The 27,713-nt window shown below is 34.5% G+C and overlaps 1 protein-coding gene across 3 annotated transcripts in view; it reads left to right on the top strand.

Annotated features, from left to right (window-relative positions):
• Positions 1-27,713, top strand: part of LOC144452830 (cyclic AMP-responsive element-binding protein 3-like protein 1) — a 48,459-nt gene that overhangs the window by 13,605 nt on the left and 7,141 nt on the right. The window contains exons 1-7 of one of the 3 annotated variants that reach the window (XM_078143999.1): positions 10,321-10,502; positions 19,689-19,887; positions 21,334-21,564; positions 24,127-24,389; positions 24,780-24,926; positions 25,458-25,516; positions 25,960-26,125. In XM_078143999.1, the coding sequence (XP_078000125.1) occupies positions 10,473-10,502; positions 19,689-19,887; positions 21,334-21,564; positions 24,127-24,389; positions 24,780-24,926; positions 25,458-25,516; positions 25,960-26,125 (1,095 nt within the window). In that variant the 5' untranslated portion in view covers positions 10,321-10,472. Of the gene's footprint in view, positions 1-10,320; positions 10,503-19,688; positions 19,888-21,333; positions 21,565-24,126; positions 24,390-24,779; positions 24,927-25,457; positions 25,517-25,959; positions 26,126-27,713 lie in introns of those variants that run through there. The other 2 variants (XM_078143997.1, XM_078143998.1) reach the window with 2 other exon arrangements.

The following is a 27,713-nucleotide window of genomic DNA, read 5'->3' on the forward strand; positions in this document are numbered from 1 at the left end:
ACACAAAAATGGAATTTAGTTTTTGTCAATTTCAAAATTGAATAATTATGATAAATGTTTAACCTGACCCAGACTGACTGGGCCATTAATATCCTGCCCCAAATATATTGTATATTCTTTTCATGCTGTTGCCCTCTTGATGCATAAAGAAAGACCAAACGTTTATTTACTGCCATAATGTTCATTGAAAGTGACTTCTGTGGTTCAGGAAGTGAGAGCAAACTGTTGAAAGAATTAAGTCATAGATTGAATATAAAGATGTTATTCATTAAGTACAGGATAGCAGTTGACTACAATTTGTCATACATAGGGTGAGAGGAAGACATCCATATAGTACATGTAGTAGGAGTGAGTGATTGACTCATACATAGGGTGAGAGGAAGACACCCATATAGTACATGTAGTAGGAGTGAGTGATTGACTCATACTGTCACAAAGTGTTTTTGTTTAAAGTGGAAGTTAGTCCTGAGTCCCCGGGTTATTTACCAAGATTCTATACAAACATTATAAGCCTGGAACCTATTATGCAAGTTTTATCTAATTCCCTTCTTCTAAGGTTCTCTGATCTTATCAAAAAATAGTGACTCCTGGAGTGAAATTACATCATCCCAAAAAAAGTTGGGAAGTGAAATAAAAAATTTGAAGACATTTTGAATAGGCTTCACTTCCTAAATGATGTGAAATAATTGCAGTTTAATAGCTTTTGTCTAATAATAATTATAATAATTGAAATTTGAATATTTCATGATATAATACAAGAATGTTGAAATAACATAAAAAAAACATTATGGTGCAATACAAAGAAACCATATTGTGAAGTTTGTTCACACGACAATATCTGAAATATTGTGTACAAATTTGTTGATCAGAATAGAATACAATTGTATAATTTGTAAATAAAATCCATCGGCGTATAGATCTGAATTTATCTCTGGACATATGGTGGTAGCCTGGTAGGAGATTACAATCACATGGTTATCTAAATAGAAAGACGGGTTTTGATAAATTACATGACTTAAAAACAGACACTGATATACTTACATGGACATGGAGACTTGGTTCACATACGATATACTTACATGGACATGGAGACTTGGTTCACATACGATATACTTACATGGACATGGAGATTTGGTTCACACCAGTGTATTAATAATATACCACAACTCATTAGTTGTGATAATTAAACTTGTTAATTGCACAGTGAGGGGTCTATTACAATGGACTACTAACAAGTTCTATGGTGTGAGAACTGATGCACTGTGGTAATTTAAAAACTGCTGTACATACATTGTGAACACTATGGTATCCTGTGACAGTAACCATGACAAGTCTCTCGTTGCAGGATTGGCGAGAACTATCAACAGCATATTATATATACATTTGGAAATTGTACATACACACACACACACACACACTTATTGTTGTATTGTATGAACCTACCATTAATATATAGGCAACATGTGTTTCGCCATCTTGAACGCCGCACAGGGTTGTGGGATTGCTCTCGCAATGCGCACATTGCGAATTCATAGGACCCGCCATTGTTACTGTTTACGTTATTGTCACGCATGCGCTCAAGAGAGAAGTTGTGAGCATTTTGCTCACGGTTTGCCGCACACACGAGCAAAAAGTCATTCGAGGCAAAAATTATCAAACACGCTAGATATTTGGCTCACAGCCCCGAACGTTCGAAATCTCATGAAAATTTACGCGCACACATGAGCTATCTACTGAGCAAAATGGCACGAATGACTTTTTGCTCAGCACTTTGCTCGTGTGTGCGCCGGGCTTTATGTTAACACTTATTGCTAGATTAGTGTGAACTTACCAGAAGCATAAATTATACATTTGAAGACTACACAATAGTAAATAAATGGACCTATAGTAACCCTAATGTGTCCAACTAGTGAATACTTCATGGTCACATTCAGTGTCCAACTAGTGAATACTTCATGGCCACACTCAGTGTCCAGTAAGTGAATACTTCATGGCCACACTTCATGGTCACACTCAGTGTCCAGTAAGTGAACACTTCATGGCCACACTTCATGGTCACACTCAGTGTCCAGTAAGTGAACACTTCATGGTCATAAATTATCAGAATATGATGATATAATATGGATTCTTTGTGGAACTACCGGACATAGAAATGCTGGTACTGTCATTCATCTGTTGCTATTTACAGCTAGGTAGGGAAAAAACAACAATTCTGAATTCTGATATATTTACTGGTATTCTTTACTTATAGTTAGACTAATTTCGAGTTTACCAACTCTTTGAAATTTCAATAATTCTACCATGACCAATGACATATTAATAACTTGGTGTAATAAATGATAATTGTGGATGTCAATAAGTGCAATGTATCCAACAATTATAATCTAATCATATTGTCAATAAATTAATAATAATGATTTTCATCTCGTGCTTTCCCACACCATGCTTAAAGATGAGACAGCTAGGCATATAAAAGGTCCCCTAACTTCATGTGGGTTATTGTCAAATGTGAATGCAGTGAACAGTGCAGTGAACAACACATGCAGTTCCTCTATGAAAATCCATGACAGCATGAGCAGCTGGTGATTTTTTATATCAATTTGTTGTGTGTGGACATGTGAATGTCTTGAGAATGTGTGTTGTTACAGAAAGTTGATATTTATACCTGGTATATACAGTTTTGGACAAAACCTGATCAGACTGGGGCTAGTTCATTACTTGTACTGAAAAGCTAGTACTAGCCATTAATTATTCAGGATTGAGATATGTCAAGATACTAATGACAACCACAGTGTAAAATACTAAATACAATTATTACTCCTAGCATAGAAGTATAATAGAAAAAAACCCAGCCAGTTATACAAATGAACAATCCTCAGTGACTTGGAAACAACAAATTATTAATGCTGCTTCAATAACCACAAATATTGTATCCTTTATATAAATTTAGCAACTCCTACCAGGTTCCCATTTATACAACTGGGTGATATATTTGTTCAAATCTTGCCCAAGGATGTTAGACACAAATGCCAGTGATGAGGTAGTGATGAGGTAGTGATGAGGCAGAAACCGACAACCTGTAGATTCCAAGCATAGGCAGAGATACTTAACCAGTCAACCATGGTGACTCCATACTGTTATCATAACATGTTTCTGACAAGTGTTCAATCATTTTACTTTGTCTACACAAAATTTAAATACAACTGTCACAGGAGACTTTATACAAATGGTTTTTGTGATATTTTCGTTCATTGATTGATTTGCATAGCGTGTCATGTGTTGGATATTTTTAACTAGTTTTCACTCTGTACATTATAATGTGTGTAGACCTATTAAATATGTTGAATAATATACATAATTATACATACACACGCTTACTCAGATGTGTGTTTGTTATGTCTTTAGTTTATCCATATGTGTACTTTATTAATAGACAAGTTGCTCAGGCATGTCATGTGATTGAATTATCATGTATTTTGATTGTTTTAATTAATTAATTAATTCACTTATTCTATACTCTACTAATTTGCATAGATATGTAATAGAAATGATATGATTTACATATATAAATAAGAACTAATTTGCATAGAATTGTGACACTACTAGAAAAGCAATTATTTGCATATAAATAACACATGTGACCAAGTTTAGAATGAATTATTTCCGAGTGTACAGAGTTCTATATTGTAATATTTTGTACCATATGCTACCAACTTCCGGCAGCCATCTGTTACCTACAGCACATACCAATAAATTATCTGAATATCTGTATTGATATCATACTTGTAGTTGTGTGTCAATAGCTGAATTTTATAGTGACCTTTTATCCATGTGTTGGAGGCAAATGAGTACAAAATTATAATTTCACAACTGAACAACTCTACTGTAGTCTTATAATTCATCATAATTTATTCTGTTTGGTTTTACCACATGGTTGGGGTGTTTTTAGGAATGCCTGTAGTAATACTTTTAACAGAGGGGAGGATAAAATGGGGTCGTTAAAATTTGCATAGATATCCGTAGACAATGTACTTTGTAATAATAATGTATACTGGTAGTTTTAATATATTTCTCATGGAACCAACCTCATTATTCCCTGGGGGGGGGGGGGGTGTTATTTGTTTGTAAGTACACAAAAAAACTACAATTTGGAACAAAAAGGATTTAACATTGTACAATATATGTGGAGGTTTGTCTGAGTGTAACCTACATTTATAGTACTTTAGAAGAGTACTACTTGAAAGGGCAGTACACCTTTAGCAACATGTTATAAACAATTTAGTAGTGAATGTTTGAGAATTGTGGTAATGATGGGGTGGGAGGCAAAGCTCATAGTGGACAACCTTTATGCGTAATCATTTGAAACTCTGATTTGGAATCTCTGTATTTAACACATTAAACACAATGAACAAAAAAAAACTACTTCACAAAGGTTCTTTTGAAGGTTATACTGTAATTGTATACTTTTGATGAAAATATTTGCATTTCTAAAATGTATTGATGTGAAGTCAAAAGGAAGTGATGAATTATGTTACAGCCATTAGCTAGCTTTTAAAAAGAAACGACATAGATTGAGTTGTCTGGTATTTCAGTCTCTGGTCACTTTAAAGTTTAAGGTTTGATAATTTGTCACTGCCCTGACCTAGGGTTAATTTTGTATCACTAGGGTAAACTTTGCATCATTAGGGTAAATTGTAGATCACTAGGCTAAGTTCTTTATCACTAGGTAAATTTTATAACACGGGTAGATTTGATATTACTAGGGAAAATTTTATATCACTATTAGGGTAAATTTTATATCACTACACTAGGGTAAATTTTATATCACTAGGGTAAATTCTTTATCACTAGGTAAATTTTATAACACAGGTAGATTTGATATTACTATTAGGGTAAATTTTGTATCACTACACTAGGGTAAATTTTATATCACTAGGGTACATTCTTTATCACTAGGGTAAATTTAGTATCACATGTTCAGTAATAAAGCCTATAAAATGTAGATTTACTGCAGCCATAAAAACTTCACCGTCTAATTTAAATATACTACCCACACTATTTCACATATGCGTTGGATACAGCTTAGAGCATAATTTACCATGGAAATTTACATCTGTTCCTTTAGCATAACAACATTATTGAGACAGAAATCCAGTTTTTTTACACTTGGCTGAATTAAGCTAGAGATATATATTCACAGGTTATGGTCAGTGCTCTTTTAGTCTGGTGATTGTGAGTAGGAGTAGGAGTATCAAGTATGTAATTATTGATTCCTATGCAGATGTTACAAATCTGTAATACCAATAATGATTTAAGATCATTTCAACACATGCATGAATAACACCAGTCTTATAATTTATTATCAACTATTCTTTCTAGTATTGATCTAAACTAACGAACTCATTACATGCAAGGAGCATAGATATCAAGTGTTAGTTTTCTATTTAGACATTTCAAATTTTATATGCAGTGATAATGATGTGAAGTTATAATGCCCTTTTTCTCCTGAGAGCTCAAGGCACTCACTGTTACCACCTATGGCACAGATCAATACAATGGCAGCATATTATTTGACTCTTTATACTTCAACTCCCTGGGGAGCATACAACCCATTCCAACCTCTATCCTCTATCCCTAATTATACAGCTGGGTGGACTAGGGTACACATAGGATTAAAACATACAACCATTGCAACCTATATCCTACCAGGACCCTAATTATGTAGCTGGGTGGACTAGGGTACACATAGGATTAAAACATACAACCATTGCAACCTATATCCTACCAGGACTCTAATTATGTAGCTGGGTGAACTAGGGTACACATAGGATTAAAGCATACAACTCATTGCAACCTCTATCCTACCAGGACTCTAATTATGTAGCTGGGTGAACTAGGGTACACATAGGATTAAAGCATTCACATTGCAACCTCTATCCTACCAGGACTCTAATTATGTAGCTGGGTGGACTAGGGTACACATAGGATTAAAACATACAACCATTGCAACCTCTATCCTACCAGGACCCTAATTATGTAGCTGGGTGGACTAGGGTACACATAGGATTAAAGCATTCACATTGCAACCTCTATCTTACCAGGTCCCCAATTATACAGCTGGGTTGACTAGGGTACACATAGGATCAAAACATTCACATTGCAACCTATAATCCTACCAGGTCCCTAATTATACAGCTGTGTGGACTGTGGCACAATCTTGGATTCAAATCATGATCAAAGACTTAAGTCATTCAAAAAACAAATGGCAGTGGTGGTGGTCAAACCTGCAACCTGCACATTTCAAGCCGACCACTCTAACCATTGATCCACTATAAATATCACATGTTAGTTGAAAGGAAGTGTAAAGAAACATTTTACTTGATACTGTCATATGAACTGTTTACTGGCATTAGCACTGATCTTGAGATCTTGCTTGCTATGATGTGTGTAGTCCAGAAACTTTGTTATACAGTTGGTGGCTGAAATATTTAGGTAAATCACTAAATGACATTGTCAAGGCAGAAAACCAAGTCCTGTGGATATGTATGTCAATTATACAACGTAATTGGGTTGTGTGATTTCAGTAGTATATCTAACTTTGTTGTGATTCTATGCCCACATTTGAATGTATGATGCAATGTTCCTTGTACTGTCTGGGAAGGTAGTGACCTTTCCCTGGTAAGGTCAATTGTAACCATGGTGATATCAATCTGTCTAGACACTTTGAAAGCTGTTTCTTATTACTACCCCTGTGTATAGGATAGAGTTGCTGAACTTGCCAACCTTCTACTTTTTATGCCCATATCAAATAACCTAACCCAAATGGCTCTTCTGTTTGTTAGCCGTACTTGTGGAAAAGAATTCTGTCTCTATTCATTGAAATTCAAATACGTTAATGTGAAGTTCCAGCTCATTAGTATAGACTAGTGATAGAAATCTGTTAATGGGAGTGTAAAGTGTATATGAATGTACCCAGTATTTCATGTCTGGTGCAAAGAATGTCACTGCAAGGTCAAGAACAGATCAAAGTTTCCTGAACCATGATTTGAGTTTAGTTTTACATTTCATAGCTTGTATAACTTCATCACTGATTTGTGTTGAGTTAGTATTTCTGAACTGAAATATGGTTAGTTAACTTATATTCTTTAATTTCTTTCTTTCAAGCCATTCAAAAAGTTTATGAAAAATGGCAATTAGTGAAGGATATAAACCAGACACCTTTGTATAGTAGGTTGTGTCTTGATATACCAATATTAGTTTTATGTATTAAACACAAAGCAATACAAGATATACATGTACATCTTTTACAATCGTACTCAACACAGGCAATGTTTTTTTGGGATACATGCCTTTTGAAGTTGTACTTAGTCAATTAAGCAAACTTTACAATTTACAAGTTTTTTTGCTCTACGTGGGGGGGGGGGGGGGTTATTTGTCTGACTACAAAGTTTAGCAAAACAGGATTTTAATCAGATTTGTGATTAGTACTAAACTCCAAAGGGCTGGCCACCATCACACTATACAATTTAAAAATACAGTGTAGATAAATGCTATAGGTCTAATGAGTTTCTTATCTTGGCTTTTAGCTGTTTTTGCCATCACAAGAACTTCATTTAACAGAATTTTACAATAATATTAAAAAATTTCAAACACTCTGGTCCATGATTGTTATGTTGGTAGGGGAAGTAAACATTTCAAACTTGTCTCTATTAACTAGTCAAATTACAGGAGAATCAAGTTGCCTTGATGTTTCATTCATGGGACATAATTCAAAGAAAGATAGCCACAATTCAACTCTAGACTAATGATAACAGAGACACAATAAACACAACAGGATCCTTCCACATTGAACATTACTATATATTTGATATCTACTGACCTCAACTGATAGGATTGATCAAAAGTTAACATAACTCATTAAAACTGATTAGATCATTGGTAAATTTGTAGTCAACATAAGAATTTATATCTGTATAATACCACACACACTATCCCATCCAACTACAATCTACCATTACATATCCCATCCAATGTCCCTAAGATTAAACTTTTTAAAGTTTTATTTGTAAGATGACGTTTGCATAAAAACAAAAGAATTTGCAGATCTTGACATAGTGCACAAAGCCAGACTTATACTTTGATCCTTTTTAAGACATCATTACAGTTTGTACCAGCTTGTAGTGCTAAAATGAGAAAACCAACACATCATAGCTTGTGAACAAAACATTTTAAGGAGTACTAGTATATGCAATATGTGCTATATATAACATTATACATACATGATGTGTGCTTGACTGAACTATACTGCAGTGCTGCAAGGTAATGTGATCATACCCCAATATTATACTGTACTGCTAATAGTGCTATGTACTGCAGTGCTGCTAGGTAATGTGATCATACCCCAATATACTGTACTGCTATGTAAATGGTATAATCGGTATCATACTATTCAGCAATACATTTCGTTATTTGGCCAGACTATACTAATAACATAAATGTTTTGTATTACTCCTCTTCAATTTCGTAGTACTTAACAAGGGTCCTTACACGTATGTCATGTATATTTGTATTTGTAAACAAAGACAAGATTGTAGAATGATATCTTAATACATTGACAAAAATCTGATTGTCCATATGCACTTCAGACAAGGATCCACTTCATATTTAGTGCCAGTATAATGACAGCAAAGCAATCCAAGCGTCCACAGCTGAGTAAAGGTATTGGGTCAAAGGTCACTCATCTTGTCACAATTAGTTTCAAACTGAAGGAGGCAAACTTCCTCTTCTCCTTGTAGTGGTAGACTGGCTTCTATTCTGAACCAGCAATAGTTGTAATTTGTTATTCATCAAATAAAAAACAAAGCACTTTTTGTTGCCATACAAATGTATATTTATTTCTGGAATGCCGGCATATAAATGGAATATGCTGTATACAGATCAAAATTGATGTGTTTCCATAAACCGCGACATCAATTATGCAAACACAGCATGCGTATAATAGTGTGGAAGTAGTGCACTCCATAATTTCTACTGGTTTATGCACATGAGAAAGTATACATATATATATATTTGACTGGAGTAGTAATATTTTTATAGTGAATCTTAAAACCTGTGTGGACCAACACTATAGGTTTTATGAATACCAACAGACTGTTATAGTACCTGCTAACAAACAGTCAGAGCATCATATATCTATGCATAACTTATCTATCAAGTATTTCTAAGTGTGACATTAATAGACTACTTGTGTTTTGTAAACTTTAATTTAGTAGGTAAGTGTTAGATTTCTTTATACAGTCATAGACAGTGTATATGGAAATGAACTGTTCTCATGTATGAGATGGAAAAGTGAAACGTCTGCTGTCTTTCTCTCAGTATATATGTATACTCAGTAACAGAAGGTTCAAAATCTTTTAAACAGTTATATACATGCATGAACCATGAACACAGGTGTATTTATGAGCTAATGTATGTACATACATGTATGTATGTATGTATGTATGTATGTATGTATGTATGTATGTATGTATGTATTCTATGTATGTATGTATGTATGTATGTATGTATGTATGTATGTATGTATGTATGTATGTATGTATGTATGTATGTATGTATGTATGTATGTATGTATGAATTGTGTGTTCATGTGTGTATGTGTCTGTGAGTGTGACTATGTATGTATGTGGTAGATTAGTGAATGTACTAATTTACATACATGTACATGTATGTACGGCACATGTAGTAGTAAATATACATTTTTGGAATAATTGATTTAACAGTTTCATTGTGTCTATTTTTATTTTTGAATTTTGTCATTTTCATTTCAAACAATATAGTTGTGTTAGAGTGATTGAACCGACATGTTGCTATTTGACACATTTTAAATCACAATGCTAAATGTTTTATTTTATATTTTAAAAAATTAACAATTCTCTGAATTTACATCTCGGTAGTTGTTGTCAACATGTTCAGACCAATTTATTTTAAAATGTATTTCATATAAATAGCATGTTATTGTAATATTTCATGTTTTTTGCATGTATAGGCCAAATATAATAAAAATAATGGGTGGCATACTACCACAGATGATGCCATGACATTACCATATATTGACAAAAACTGAATATTAATCATAGTAGATGTTAGAGCAGTATGTTACTAGCCATAGATGAGTGCATGATTACTTTTGTCAATCATTGAAACCAACCCTTTCATGTAGTGTGTACGTCATAATGTATAAACACCAATCATAAATGATACAGCTGTGCTAAGTCATAAATACATATTTCAATATACTGGCCATTTTCCAGCCTCTCTGCTCTTTTCCACCCTATCTCTCTTCCCAACCCCATCTTAGTATCAATTTACTTACAATTGGTTATTTCAAATTGTGGGTTTTGGGATTTTGGATCCAAAGCCAGGAATTTCTTGTTGATCCATCCATCCATCCATCCATCCGTGATTCCCTAGGGATGGCTTATTATCGACACTATCATATCCAAGTAAGTAAAACAACATTTGGTGGTTTGTTTGGACATAATTAGTGAATGACTTCATAGTTAATAGTTGTCTGACTGTGATTTGTTTGTTTGTTTGACAACATCACTATTGTAAATGTAATTACTTGTTCCACAAATATTTTATATAAATTTTGTTTGAATACTTTATTTTCACTGTCTATTAGTATTTGTCCACTTCTGATTGAGTTTCGTCAGAATTTGATATTTTTTGTAATGCCTGATGAAAAAATGCATTAGGTTTCAGTTGTCATTCCAAGCTTCAAAAATTGTAGTGATATTAGTATCACACATGTAGATATTGTCATAAAATTTGAATTATTAGTTTTGTACGTGTATAATCTACCATCATAATATTTGAATTATTGTACATACATGTGTATATATAAAGTTGTGATACTCTGTTTCAGCTTTTTTTTTAATGTGTTTCATTTTCAGTGACGATATATTGTTTTCAGTGACATTATTAGATTTATCTATAATGATAAAAGCAGATGAACTCTTTGCAGAATGTTTCCTTCCAAAAAGAGAGAAAAAAATTATGTTAACTGATGAGAAACTAGCAGCTGACATATACTAGAATATTGTCTTCTGAATAAGGGAAAGAAGTACGGTTGTTTCATGGAAATGTGTATTTTTTGTTTTTTACCGTCAGGGTCTAAAATCTGTCATGTTTTCTCCAATGAGAAAAGGAAAAGAGAAAATTTATGAATTGAAGATTAGAAATGACAGCATTATATTATAGATTTATTTAGGGTGGTAAATGTAAACGCTGACTAAAATCTCATTACAGATTTGTATTCATTTTAACATAGGGGAAACTTGAACTCGGGTCTTTTTACCAGATTTAAAATGTTGTATCTACATTCTATATACACTGTCATGCATGTACTACTTCTAGTGGTAGTAGAATGATCCGAGGTAAAAACATGGTGATGATCCGAGGTAAAAACGTGGTGATGATCCGAGGTAAAAACATTCTGATGCAATCACTTGTTATAATTTTAGTCTGGTGTGAAAGTTCACCATGTTTAATACTTGTTACTGGTTGGTTTGTTATACACTACAAGTACTAGAGAAGAACAGATTAAAAATCAGATTGTAAACCTGTCATGGTGGCAGCTGTTAGGTTATATTGTATAGTAGTCAGTTGACAATCTCATTCATCCTTTTAAGAGAAATTGAAAAGAAAATGTGAACAGAGGAAATGTGTTCTATTTTAAAACCATATAATTATTTAGTAACAAGTCTTGCTGAAAACAGACAATGTAGTCGAACTAAGGTGCAAACATTTTAAGTATGTAAATGATGTTATGTCAAATACATTATTTAAAATTTTTGTTTTATCTGTGTTCATCATATTGTGAGGGGATTAAGAGAATAGACAGGAAATCCGTATTTATCAAACTGTGAACATGTGGCTATAGAGAACTCAAGATGTGAACATGTGGGCTATAGAGAACTCAAGATGTGAATATGTTGGCTATAGAGAACTCAAACTGAACATGTGGGCTATAGAGAACTCAAACTGAACATGTGGGCTATAGAGAACTCAAAATGTGAATATGTGGGCTATAGAGAACTCAAGATGTGAATATATGGGGTATAGAGAACTCAAGATATGAACATGTGGGCTATAGAGAACTAGGGATGTGGATATGTGGGCTATAGAGAACTCAGGATGTGAATATGTGGACTATAGAGAACTCGGGATGTGAATATATGGGTATAGAGAACTCAAGATATGAACATGGGGGCTATAGAGAACTCAGGATGTGAATATGTGGGCTATAGAGATCTCAAGATATGAACATGGGGGCTATCAACGGATCAGAATTTTCAAATTGGTGTATTGTTCCCCTATCCCATAATATGGGGTATAAGTTTGGACACATTGGTTGATATCAAACTATGCAAAGTGTCATGTCACAGCTTTTAACACCAATTTACAAAATGTACTGAAACTAAAAAATAAATAAATAATAAATGACAATTTGTACTCCTAGGGTAAAGTGAATCCTAATTTTTTACTAACATCTTGTTTTATAATCAAGACTGTGTGATAACAACCTGTTGTCACTTACCCCTAACAATGTTGACCACAAGTTTAGCATTTGATATCCAATATAGTGCTTTGCCTTGTGAGTAGAAATTTTCATTTTTAGCAATGGACCCAGTGACCAAGCGTGTTCATTCTCACAAAGCAAATCATCATCATCATCAACAACAACAACAACAACAACAACAACAACAACAACAACAACAACAACAACAACAACAACAACAACAACAACAACAACAACAACAACAACATGGTACAACAACAACAACACCATGGTGGTGGCATATAGTTAGACTCCAATGAGATTTGAAAACTAGTCAATACGGCGTATTCCGGTTATCGAACTTCCGGTTGTTTCGCAGGAAAGTATCGCGAGAGGGCGCACCATATCTGACAAAGTGAGGGCCAGAATTTTCGTCATGGCATCTAATAGTATGGCGATGTATGAAGCTGTCAACAAAATGGGCGTAAAAGAACTCCGTGCATTCATAAAAGAGTGGAAAATTACTACTTCTAAATCTACTAGATACCGCCAGAAATGCTGTAAACCTTGGTCTTGAAACACTAGAAAATGATAATTTTCTGAGAGAACGGAAGAGACGAATAGTGGATGTCAAGCATCAAAATATAGAACTAATCGACAGTGGAAACATTGAAAGTTGGACGGAGGACCTTCGAAATATACCCGATGTATACATGATAAACATATTTCTTTACCTTACTGGTGTCTGTTGCTTGACAAAAGAACGATTAGAAAATTACAAATCTGACAACAGCTTCCAATCTGATTAAAATCCGATGTAGATGTTGGCTGATCGTTCATTGCTATTTTACCTTCGTTATTTTGCCTGAATTGACCTTCTTGGTACATGTTTACATTTTTTAGCTTGCCTGATCGCCTCCTCTACGATCAGGCTAAAAAATGTAAACATGTACCAAGAAAAATAATATCAGGCAAAATAACGAAGGTAAAATAGCAATGAACGATTAGCCGACATCTACATCGGATTTTAATCAGATTGAACAGCTTCCAGCTACAGTCATTGCAATATTGAGAGTTCGGTCGACAATTACCAAGCCACATGTTTATATTGTAACTGATGTCGCCGCATACTTAGGCCTTTCTTGTTTATTAGAACAGTGGTGTAGCACCACGGGTGAAATCATAAAACTTTGTCCGGAAAAAAAACATTTCATGTACTGGTTATAAGTTGGCATAAACATATTTGTATTGATATACTCATCTTTACTATCACACTTTGGTTAGCTTGCTATTCTTCATTCAGGACCATCAGTGTATAAAAAACCCCATTGAAGTCGGCAACGAATCATAAATATTGTTGTACCACACCGCCCACCCCTTCAATGAATCGGCCTTCCATGTAACGTTTACGTGGTTCACTCATCATACCATGTCTTATACCGATCTGATTAAAATCCGATGTAGATGTCGGCTGATCGTTCATTGCTATTTTACCTTCGTTATTTTGCCTGAATTGACCTTCGTGGTACATGTTTACGTTTTTGTCCTGATCGGTAGAGGAGGCGATCAAACATGTACCACGAAGGTCAATTCAGGCACAATAACGAAAGCAAAATAGCAATGAACGATTAGCCGACATCTACATAGGATTTTAATCAGATTGGTTTTATACAAGCTGCAATAACTGTAGCGTATATTGTGATTTTGAGGGTTCTTTCCTCTGTTTTTGTACCTTTTTCCGTTCCGATGTTTGACTGGAAGCAATCGCTACAATTTCTCCAACGGTAACGCAAATGGACGAGGTCACACTGAAAACGTGAGTGAGATGTCAGTGTACTACCCGTTTCAAAATGTTGCTACTTTTGGGTTTTCCTCACGGTCGAATTGCAGAGCCAAACTTACGCGAAATATTAGGAGAACAAGAGGTTAATTTGCTATTTCGTTATTTGATGGGCGATAATGCAATATTATAGCGTAAAGTTACGGGGAATGACAGAAAATCTTTAGTCAGTGGTTACGATGCCTATAGACTCTATGCTTTGCAACAATGCTCTACAATTCTGGCCCTCACTTCCGGTTCTAAAACAGCGCCCCTAGTGGCCAAACAATCATATCTTTTATCTTTTCGGGGCTTCTTCGATAACCGGAATACGGCGTATTCATTGGTATTAAAGAAACCCATTCTAAGTGAAAACATGTAATTACATGTAGTGTCTGTATTAGTTGTAGTAACACATGTACAACAGGTTGTGGATTTGCATATCATTAGCATCAGATTAGCATACCATATCTGTGGTAACAGATGTAAACAGGGTAACTGATCACCATTCTATCAACATGTATTATAGTGACTGGCAGTGGTAAAAACATGCAGCTTACTGATGACATTTCCCACCTTTTTCTAAGCCATATTTCTCTCCATGCATTTTTGAACAGAATTACTAGTATTCAAATTTGAGACACTGACAGTGACATGATTTGTGCAATCTTAGCAGAGCCATATTGTAAGTTGATTGTATTACATTACTGCTCAGTCAGATAATGATTGAGAATTAACAATCCCATTCAGAGTCTAAAATATTCTAGTCTACATCAGTATATGTGTATATAGTGTCTATACACGTTACTGTACAATCACCTCAATCATCCCTACCGTAGAGAGAGAGAGAGAGAGAGAGAGAGAGAGAGAGAGAGTAGAAAATGAAAACAACTACACATAATATTAACTAGACTGAAAACATTCACTGTTGTGTTGAGTGGAATTTAGGGGTGGACATACACAGTATGTAAAAGACATAATAGATATATTATGAAGGAAACATGTAAAGCAATTGATGTAACAATTGATCCTTTTCATACCCAAAACAGACAAGCCAAGATATATTGATAGAGATGCCCCAGATACTGTCACTGATGGGTTGAACTGATAAAGTCTCTGACCTCTCACATTCATGGATTGTTTTAGTTTAAGTGGCCATCTAACTAGTCTAGTGCTGTCCTTCATCTCTCTTCAGAGATGATTTGATATCTAGACTATCATCTCACCATAGTTATAATAATGTGATATGCCTGAAGCTTTTTGTAGGTTATGTGAATGAAAGAGTGACACCTGTTAATGACACACTTGTGGGATTATATGTTGAAATTTGAATTTGAATTGTGGGAAGTGACTTTTACTTAGCCTAGCAAACAAAAAAGTCATTTGTTTTGGGATGTCCCAGTCCAATATTTCCTTTCCCTGTGTTGTCATTTTAGTTCAAGAAGTACACATATATCTTGTTCTTAAAACTTTCACTTAAGAAATTCAATAAATTGTAATGAGGTGCTTAAAATATAAAATGACTGTAGGGGCATATTGTCAGGGGCTTTACAATTACTATAGTACATAATATACCATATAGATTAATACAGTTAAACATAAGGGGGTGGGGTGGTGGGGGGTTGTGGGGGTGGTGGGGGGGGGTAATTGATTTCCTGTCAAACTGTTTCCTCTGTGTTTCCACATTAGTAACTTGTAATCTAGCAAATAGAAACAAACAAACCTGTTTACAGGATTTTGGTTGTTTTTCTTTCATAAATTTCGATGAATCTGTTGATCTGTAAGGTACTTATGAATGACGTACCATACCCTTATGATGACACAGGCTGTGCATTCTTGTTAGCGTCATCTTTGCAACGGGTTTGGCGTCATCATAAATGCTTCTTCCTGTGTCCTTGGCAACCAGAGGATGAGATGGTTACTATGTAACAGATGTCATTTGGTGCCAGGAAATGTTTACAGCAATGAATGATACATAGCAGTGTAGTGGTGGTGTAGTACAACCTGTTACTTTGTTTAACACCATAGCAGTGTAGTGGTGGTGTAGTACAACCTGTTACTTTGTTTAACACCATATCAGTGTAGTGGTGGTGTAGTACAACCTCTTACTTTGTTTAACACCATATCAGTGTAGTGGTGGTGTAGTACAAGCCAATGACAGTGTGCCCTCTAAGCCAATATGATGCACCACTGACAGTGTGCCCTCTAAGCCAATATGATGCACCACTGACAGTGTGCCCTGCTAAGCCAATGTGATGCACCACTGACAGTGTGCCCTCTAAGCCAATATGATGCACCACTGATGCACACAATTTCTAGTGACGAACCAAATTTGGTGTTGCCCTACCTCTTACTAATACTATGTGGTGATTCAGAAGTAGTCTTTAGACGGGTTTCTAATATTTAAAAATTAAAATTTCAAGTTGCTATCATTATTTCTTTTACATCTGATGTAAAACGTCAAAGGACTCAATACAATGATTAGATCATAAGATAAGTCTATAGTTTCCCAGAAAAAGTCCACGTAGATATGAAATTAGTTAGCAATAAAAACCACAAGTACGTCACATATTAACGTACCTTGACAATCAGGTACATACACAAGTAGATGATGTCCAAAACAAGTTGACTCAATGTCATATTGATCAGAGATGAATCACTTTGACGTCATGGCAACTTGAGGTAACTCTTTTCAGACAAAACAAAGTACCTAGATTGTAGAGAAATGGTTTGCTACATTTGTTGTTGTCTGAGACACTGCCAGAACACCGGAAACATGAATCGGAAGTATTTACTAACTAATCACAGCATAATTGCTGCACGTTTCACTACCAATCATGCTATGGTTTACCAAGATAAATACAGTATTGTTTAACATGCCGTTGTTACTAAGCAACTGACTGGGTTTTTTAAATCCACCTCTGAAAAGCCTTGATGTGTCTTCACCTGTGTGCTGTGTAGAAAACAAATAAAAAGAACTCGTCTGTTTATCAAGTCTCACTTTATACAAACCATCCCATCAATACTACATTAACAGGACAAATAGTAATGTTGGATAAAACCAATCATGTAGGGTTGTTGATCTGCCAATGTCTGGACCGATTGACTGGTGTCTGCCACGATCATGGCTGTTATGTGACCGATTAGTCAGTGTCTGCCACGATCATGGCTGTTATGTGACCGATCAGTTGGTATCTGCCATGACCACGGTTGTTATGTGGATGACAAGAGTTCTAACCTATATGTAATGGTTGTCATAATAATAATAATACATATGATATATACATTGTAAATCTCTTTAAAGTATACAATCCTACTCTTATTATTTTCTCATTTTTGCTCTAATATAAAACACTTGATGCTTATAAATTTTTATGGTGTAACAATATTAAATGCTAAGAACTAGATTGTTGTAAAGCCAGTACAGACCCTCTCTATAGCACTGTCCAAGACGTTCCACCACCAAAAATGATTTTCCATTTTATCCATGGAAAAAATATACCTTGGTTTAAATTGTGAAAATGAAAACCCAGCAGTATGTAAAAAGTAAATGTTAATGCCTATCTAAATGTGTACATTGGCTGATACATTAAATATTAATGCAACAAAATTATATTTGTCAGGTAATTATTGAAGGAAGGATTACCTAGACATTTGCTGTTATATTGTGATAACTTTAAAGTTTGTTAGACATGGTTTACATCATGTAAAATGTTGGCATTACACAACTCACACATAAGAAGTATGGTAGTTTGTTAAAGAGTAAGCCAGCCATTGTGTAATGTAAACTAACCATTTTGTGAGTTAGTATCAAAGTACTAGTCCTTTGAGGTTACAATATCATATGTCACAGTTATTTGCTGGTTAATAGTCTACTTTCAAAAGTATTGCTACTTAAAGTTTAGTCTTTGAATGTGACCCAAACATCATTTGACCTTGCCTATACAGTGACCACTAATAAGATCTCACACTTCTCAAATTTTGTACAAATTTCTGAAATGGATTGATATTTGTACAAGGTTTGCTGAACTGTAATCACACAGTGGAGGGCAATCACTGTCTGTGAGTATACACTGTGTTTCATTGTAAGTTTTAGAACCTTGGTTGATTATACACCGTGTTTCATTTTAAGTTTTAGTACCTTTGTTGTTATTACCACACATGATACTGATAAGAAAGTGGAAGCATGGACATGGAGAGTCTGTGGTGTAAGATACCAATGTTTGATAAAACATAGTTTGGATTTGTATTGTAAATTTGAGAGCTCCTGAAGGGTTAATTGAAACTGTGTATTTTACAAAAACATGTTAACCTAGACTGTAGTCGTGTGGGGTTTTGGACTGTACCCCAAATCCCCACATGATTGGACTCAAACAAATACTACTAGATATCACCTACAACAGGACTAAAAGATATTACATGTAAACTGATAGACTAGAGAGTTGAAAGTGATTATTTGTTTATCTAAGTTATTGAGTGTGTTTGAGATGCTTTCAATGAGATCTTTTCCCTTTGTAAACTCATTGCTTTTATTGCATCATCAAGTTTTTGTAGTTTGTATAACTTCTACTTGTGAGTATCTCAGTGTGAGTCATGGTAGTTTTCAAATTGATAGTAACTGTACCCCTGTGTTGGTTTACTGGATTGATGGTATTTCAACTAGTTAAAAGTTTACAAGGGAAGGCTTGTTGTGATTGGCACATGAGGCAACTTTGTAGCACAGCTGATTGGTTAAAACTGGGGTGATAAAACTAGGATGATTAATAGGGAGTGTAGAACTGTTGACATTGTATCTGAGGTGTTGTGGGACTAGAGTATATTCTTGTAAACAGACCACTTGATTCAATCACATGTCTTACGTTGTCTTCTCTCATATATACATTGTCACAACCCTGGCTTTCAGTTACATTTACTGTGTCTATCAACAACTGACTGTGATTTCATCATTTTGTACAACCAAGTAACCGGGTTGGTTGCACTGCTGTATGCAAAGCAAAGCAAAACATAGGGCTATCTATGGCAAGGAGTAATCATTTGTAGTCACTTCAGACTTGACACATTGCAGTCCTGTGTGGTCTAGCCATAAAGACTCCTCATCACGTTTACTGCAGCCATACCGCTGAAGTCTGCCATCAGTAGCACACTTAACCAGTGAATTCATAACAGTGTGTGTGCAATCCTCTCAGAATCGGACTTTTGGACTTTAATGTTTTGAGCAGACTCAGACTCAGAGTGTATATTTTTGTCAAGTTTTATCCAAGAGATTGTGTGACGATGTCTGGATTTCATCTTTGTTCATGGTTACAGTCACTGTCAAGTGGAATGGAGGACCTGCCGTCAGACTGGCTAAACAATATCTTTGATGATCCCTTGCTGACAGATAAAGTTATCAGTGATATCGCACCTAGTCCACATATCCAGAATGAACACAGTTACTCTTTGATGACAGAACCAACACCTCCATCACCACTACTACCTGGCTACCATTTAGATGACTTTGGCAAGGGTGAGTACACAAACACACATATATATATATATATATTACAATACTATGTAAATATGTAAAAATGAGGAAATCTGGTCCGATTTATTTTCTTATGAAAACATGATATTTATCAAACTTTGAGAAGCCTAGTAGTGAGAGAGAAAGAAAAATCTGGTCAGATTTGTTTTTCGTATAAATTAGTTTTATTTGTCAAGATTAAAGAACCTGTAACAAATTAATCGACTAAGTTTTGGGAAGAACAGTAAGAATTTAAAAAGGAAATCTTGTAAATTTTAATTTACTTTCTATTCAGCCATAATTATTGTTTTAATTTTGATACATACATATAAATTTTTGAATTATTTGACGTGTACTGACATATTAAGATTATCAGATCATATGTTTGCATTTTTGAAGGACTATGAAGTTATTTCATTCCTCTTTAGACCTATTCATTAAATCTCAAGATCTCTCTTTATGGGGGTCAGAGATAATAATTGAGTTCCACAGATAGATGAGGACCACTTTGGAGCATTCTTACTAACTGTGATAGTGTAAATTACACTAGTATTTTAATAGCACCACTAGTATTTATGTAGAGAAGTTGTAGTACTTTGAACTGAGTTGGACCAAGTACGTTGAGCTGAGTTGGAGCATAACATAAACTTGTTAGTTTATTGTAGTTTTTAAGCCTTCTATCAAGTATACTGATAACCTCAAATGTTATCACTTACACTCCTCATCTCAAGTAGCTGGTCAAGTGAGGGCGCCCTCGCAGTCAAACTCTGTCTTCCTAACTTTTGACCGTTAATCTGTTGTATTCAACTTGTAGTTATTTGTGTACAGACAAATACCCATTTTTCTACAAGTCTGCCTGACAACTGTTTTTTAACCCCGATATCAATCGTAATCTGACCATAAGCCTATAATCCTCAATGTTGAAATGTTTTTTTTTTTTTTTATAGTTTTCGATTACTACTATTTTATCAGTAAAGCCAGAGATCAAGCAGGATTATTCTTTTATTCAGTACCAACTTTATCAAAAGCTCAGTCACACGACTGAGTTTTACACCCAAACTTCAAAAGCAAATGTAGATTATGATTTGGGGTATTTATTTTGGGATTTTTAATTTATAAAAACAATGTTATAATGGCGTCCAACTTGAAAAATCAATGTGTAACACCATTAACAAAGTCTGTGTTTGTGAGTCAGTACATTGTAAAAAGCTAAAAACTGTACACATTTTGGTATTGTAAGTAAAATAACAAAGATTTTACACATTTAGAAGTCTTTTGTAGTGTATTGAGTTACAAACACAGACTTGGTATATGTTATTTCATATTGATTTGTCAAGTAGGAAGCCATTATAAAATTGTTTTATAAATTAAAATAAAATAAATACACAATCTTCATCCATATGTATACTTTAACTATTGTCACATTGCTGTGTATATTTTTTGATGTAGATGTTGACACTGATGGACTCTACTACTCTAGTTCCCCATCTGAACATTCTGGTTGTCACATAAAGCAGGAACCACCAATGGAAGACTATGAAACAGCTATGAATTTAAGTACAGAACCTAAAATCCAACTTACCACCACACCAATCTTTACAATGTCAGAACCAAAGCAACGATTTCAACATAGAGTGAAACCAGAACGAATGGACATTGATAACTCCCTACAGGATCCCAGTAAGTTGTTTTATAAGTAATTACACACAGTCAGTACTTAAATAACAAACCATAATCAAATACAGTATAATTTTAATGTCCCTGCACTGTTATCTGTACAATTTACATTTTTGTACTTTTTAAAATGCGATCAAATTAAATACCTGAAATAAAATTTTCCCCATCTAGGTGCTTCTGAAAAATAACATCGTTCAATTTCTTTGTCGACACAATTACTTTCACCCCAGGACCATGTACTACACATACATTATTGACATACATGAAAATAAGTCAACCTTCTTGTTTTATTTTGACCCACTAGCATGACATCAAATGCTATTACAGGTGAATGTACCGAGAATTGTATTTTAATACTCATAATGGGGGTCATATACTAAACCCTTTTAAAAATATTTTTTAGAGTAAATAACTTATTAGATTTGAAAGTCCCATTTCTTATGTGGTTGACCCTTGTAATGACTTTGTATAGTTCAAATTGTATACTTTCTATAGATTACAGTAATGGGTATTTGAATCCTGGTAACTGGGTATGCTGGCAGTTTAAATATTGGCATCTAGCTGAGAGGGTGTTAATTGTCATGTTCTCATCTTGTGCCTAATCCATATCAAGTAGAAGTTGTATCAAAGAACTGTCATCGTGTTGACAGAACGTGTACACTCTCACCCATTTACACAAGTTAACCAGTGTTTATAAAAATAACCAACATTCTATTTTCTTGGGTGACACCATAACTTCCGCTCCATGTGCATCACAGACACATGTGAGAAGTAGTCAACCTTCTTGTTCTAGTTTGCCCCTCTAGCGTGAGGTAAAATGCTATTGCAGGTACCCAGAATTTATGGAATACATTTTTGGCAGTGTTTGAGTATTCTCCATTTCCTACAAGAATATTTCCTTTCAATTTGACCAATTTGAGACCTATTTAAGCGTTTAACTTTGTGATTTGATGAAATACCTTTCATTGATAGAATCTGAAATCTAGTCAAAGGTTTTAACCCCCTCCCCCTCCCCCCTCCCCCCTCCCCTTTCCTTTCTAAACTTCTGATTTGTGGAGAAATTAATAAATGGGCACTAGTAATAATACTTTATATGGGTGTGGGTTTTTGTGGACCGAGGTCATATGGTCAAAGAGCTGGTACATTGTGTACTTTAGAATGGTCTGTAAACTGTTGAGGTTCACAAAATCCATATTGACTTGGGAAGGTTTTATCATATACCCTATGTAGAATTCAACATCAAAATGCCATTTCAATCACATAAACATATACATTTATAGTGAAATGATATTTTATTTGCAAAAAACGTAAAGACATTGAGACCAAATCAAATTGTGATTGGCGAACAAATGGATATTGACGAATACTCCACTTGCTGTATTTTGGCAAAGTGTACCAAGAAAGTTATTGTAATGATTTGATGTGTGTATACTCTCCTGAATTGCAATGGAAGGAATACTGGGTATATGATCAGAGATATTGTAATGGAGGTAATAGTGGGTATAGTTGAGATGTGTCCTTGTAGCAGTCTTGTAAATGTGTTGTTAGTATTCATACTGTACAAGAGATGAAGTGTTAGAAAAACAATATATTTGACAGGTCGTGATTTCAGCTTCTTATACATTTCCTGTTTTCAAGAGTCCACTTGATAACTTGATAAATGACTGTGAAGGTGAGAGCAGGCACAAAGCCTAGACACGTAGCAACACATCATTTATACTCACTGGGCAGGGTCAAGTTGTTAGCCCACAGACTGGTTGCAGTGTTACAACTCTGTACACCAAATTTCTTAAAATTTAACACCAAAACTTAGAACTTGTAAGATGGTAATACTAAGACTTGCAGCTTCTTTAGATAGTAACACCAAAACTTATGATGATTGGACATTTTAAGTATAACATATTATATACACAGGATCAAGAAATACTGTAAACCTGGACATTTTTGCTTAAGAAATTCACTGGAAAACAAAAATGCAAAAAATAAATACTTTCTTGTACATGAATACAATGTACCAGTCTAGTAATTAGTAAAAATAAATTAGTGTTTGAGAACTAGCTGAAGACTGTAAAGATCATACATTTTTCTAGTGGTGAAAATACATAGGTTTACAGTGAATTGCTTGTGTATTGATTCAACCAGTGTGTATTGAGCCATGCTGTTTTAATGTTTTAGCTGACATAGGTAAAATAAGGTGCCAACATCTACTCCAACAACGATATCCCAGTCATCAAGGTTCTCCTAATACAACATATACTACTCTTTACAAGATCTTCATCTCTGTTACCAGAGTTACCTACCTTTGACATAAACACTGTGTTTGGTGTGTACAAACATAGTGTTGAAGTGTGTGACACAGGTGCTGTGTACTTTTAGTGTCATTTAGGAGATAAAGTTGATGTACAGAAACATTGACAGGAAGATAGCATCATTGGAGGATTATACTTAGTTGTAAATCTAAATTTGGAAGTTTTTATTAGACTGGTACGGATGATAGTTGTTTTCAATTTGGTCAATATATTACAAAATATTAACATTAGAGTATTTTTGTTATCTGTTTTACAGCTATGGAGCAAGTACAGTTACCACCCACACCACCTAGTAGTACACCAAGTGACAGTGAAGGTGGATCTAGTCCACAAAGATCAGAACCTAGAAGCCCACCTGCTTTACTGGCTAAAAAGACCCCAACCATGACAATTCCTCAACCCACACACACACAGATGCAAGTACAACTACAGCCACAAAGTCATAGACATCAAAACCAACATGACGGCTCTGGTCCTAAAATTGTACAGCATCCAGTCATAACAACACAGATTAATCAGGTAAAAATAGAAATTAAAGCACAAGTATTTGAATGAATGAATGAATGAATGAATGAATGAATGAATGAATGAATGAATGAATGAATGAATGAATGAATGAATGAATGAATGAATGAATGAATGAATGAATGAATGAATGAATAAATAAATAAATAAATAAATAAATAAGTGAGTGAGTGAGTGAGTGAATGAATGAATGAATGAATGAATGAATGAATGAATGGAACTTACAATTTCTCTTTCAAGTTTTAACCCATCAGTGTTCTGATGAGAAATGAAAATATATTGATCACCTTGAAGTAATAAACCATAGTATACTAGTATTCTGAGTTGAGAGAGATGTCAGTATTGTAAAAGTTCCACTCATTTCAAATAATCCATTATTGATAGAAAATTCCACCTTCTGGACAGTTGGTTTTATCAGAAGAAGAAAAACGTACCTTGATACAAGAAGGATACCCAATCCCTACAAAACTACCACTGACCAAGGCAGAAGAAAAATCACTCAAGAAAGTACGACGAAAAATTAAAAATAAGGTAAACCGATATTTATGTATATCTATTGGCATTAGGATATCAAATTTATGCAGAAGAGATTTGTTGTAAGCATTCATCTTTAGTTGTAGAAATACAAAACACTTAAGTTACTCCATGTGCAAATAAAGTTCAGAATCAGAATCAGAATTACTTTATTCATTCCACTAGGGGGAAATTAAAACGACAGTTCTTGCAGGTAAAACAAGAAATAAAAACAATACCATAGATAGCATTATGTATATTACACAAGCATAATAAAAACAACAATATGGTCCTAAAAAGAAATGACAATGGTTGCTGTTAAGAACTGAGATAGCAGATAGGACGAAATACAATTTGAAATGATTGGTTTAGCTACTTCAAATGAAACATTACAGGAAGAGTGTATTCCACATTGAAACCTTAGTATGAGGTACTTATGATGTACAGTGAATTCTTTATACAGAACTGATATATTGTAAACCAATGTCAGTGACTGAAATGTACATTTTGTTGAATATTAGTTAATAACAAGATGAAATTGTTTTTCAGATATCTGCTCAGGAGAGTAGGCGGAAAAAGAAAGAATATGTTGACTGCTTAGAAAAGAGGTGAGAGATTGCTAGCAATGAATCCCTATGTATATGTATGGGTCTGTAGTATATAGTTTGACTTATATATTTAGAATCAACAATAGGCAAAAACAGAATGTTTATTAATTCATGTGGTCCTCAGTACTCTTTACAATGCCATCATTTCATCTTTACCCAATGGATCTTTACAATTAGTTTCATCATATAAACTACACATGTAGGGTCTATGGTTTCATACATGTATCTGGTCTTTTTTTCACATGATAGCTTTAACTTTCAAATTTTGTGCCGACTCTACACTAGCTCTTCATAGTATAATGTTTTTCACATGTATTTGTACCTAGTAGACATTTGCTGAGTGTTGTATATTTTATTCTAACAGTTCTACATATGATACCACTCTCTCTGCTAGTTGTATATATAATAAAAGATTGATTGAAATATTTCACTATTTTATGTAGAGTTGAGAATTATACTCAGGAGAATATTGACCTCAGAAAGAAACTTGAATCTCTGGAAAACAGTAACAAATCTCTGATTGGTCAGTTACATCGCCTACAAGCATTGGTTAATAAGGCATCCAGACCAATCAAAGCCACCTCAACTCAAACTGGCACCTGTCTCATGGTAAGTGTGATGTCATAGGTAGAAACTGAAATGACATGTTGATTTGTTGGTAGGACTCACGTATACACACAGTTTAATATTTTGTACAACTTTCTTGTTAATCACTCTACACCAGTGGTAATGTTTTATTGCCAACCAAACTTTGGCAGCTTTTGTCTTGTACTAAAATCACAACCTATGTTTAGTCAGTAGACATGACAGTTGACATTAGTGTGTATACTATTACAGTAATATTGACAGTGTAGGTGCACTAGTATAAATTGTAGTATACCATGCACATGCCAAGTTGAGCAAAAAATATATAATTTATGCCGTGGTCATTCTACGTCACAACAATGTGCATCTATGTCATGTCAATGCAAGTCTACATCACTGGTTCTGCTGTGTTTGAAATGAGTCAAAACGTTGAATGAGACTCTGATTTCTGTATTTGTGAATATGATGGTAAAACCTGATTTAGTAACGAGGCTATTCTAAATTATATTATAGTAAGGGTATGCAGAATTGGTACCTCTTCAAAAATAAGAACAATATTATGGCTGTACTAGAGGCTGTACTTTTGTCAAAATTGACAGACAAGTAAAGTATAGATACAAGACTGAGATGATGAAAGTACGTGTAGATACAAGACTGAGATGATGAAAGTACTGTGTAGATAATAGTAGATACAGTGATATCCTACCAACACAACAATGTCCAATCTTCAGACTAAAAAATTCATCATTTTGGGCACTCTGTCAAATTGTTTGTGTTTAACAAACAATGAAACTGAATGCCAACAATGAGGAATGGTTTAAGTCTTTTGTATGGTATAAAGAGTATGATAACAGTGTATGCATACATGTCTACTGTGATTATTTCTCTATTGGTTGACTACACTGTCCCTTACCTAGCTTGCACTCCATGCTACAATGACTGTGACTGCATCCACAGTTCTGGGTTGTTGCTTTGTTGAAGGAAGAAACACTGTACTCCCTTCAGAAGGCTGGTTTCCTTAAATTGTACTGGACTAGTTGGATCATGGATGGCTGTCCAGCAAACAAGATAATAACTGACCTTTGCCATCACAGCCAACTGAAAAATTATATGTGAGGGACCTGACTTCCAACAAGTGCAAGCTAGGAGTAAAATACATCTACCCTTCAACCAATAGAGAATTAATTAGAAATTTAACAACTTTTACATTCATCTTTAAGTTAGTTTTTGTTAACCCTTCCAACCCAGTCCTGTAGTTTATTGTGTTCAAAGGGTAAGAATGAACTTACAAACACGAAACCCTCCTATTATATGCAATGGTTTAGCCCATTTGTTTTCATTTGGTGAGGATTGAACTATAAACAGGGATATGGGGTGAAAGGGTTAGTTACATCATTTTACTGACAATTCAACGTAGAGAACGCTGTCAGGTCATGCCATACATACATACATGCATACATACATATATACATGCTTAATTTTATGAAACCAATAGAGAATGCATTGAAACTTCATGATGGTGATATGAGATATGCCTTTCCAAAAAATGCTGCCCTCTAGTGTTGATGTGCAGTTATTGGTGTCAAATTTGTACTTTACAGATGTTTTAATT

This window comes from Glandiceps talaboti, chromosome 23 (assembly GCF_964340395.1).
Source record: "Glandiceps talaboti chromosome 23, keGlaTala1.1, whole genome shotgun sequence".
Lineage (NCBI taxonomy): Eukaryota > Metazoa > Hemichordata > Enteropneusta > Spengelidae > Glandiceps > Glandiceps talaboti.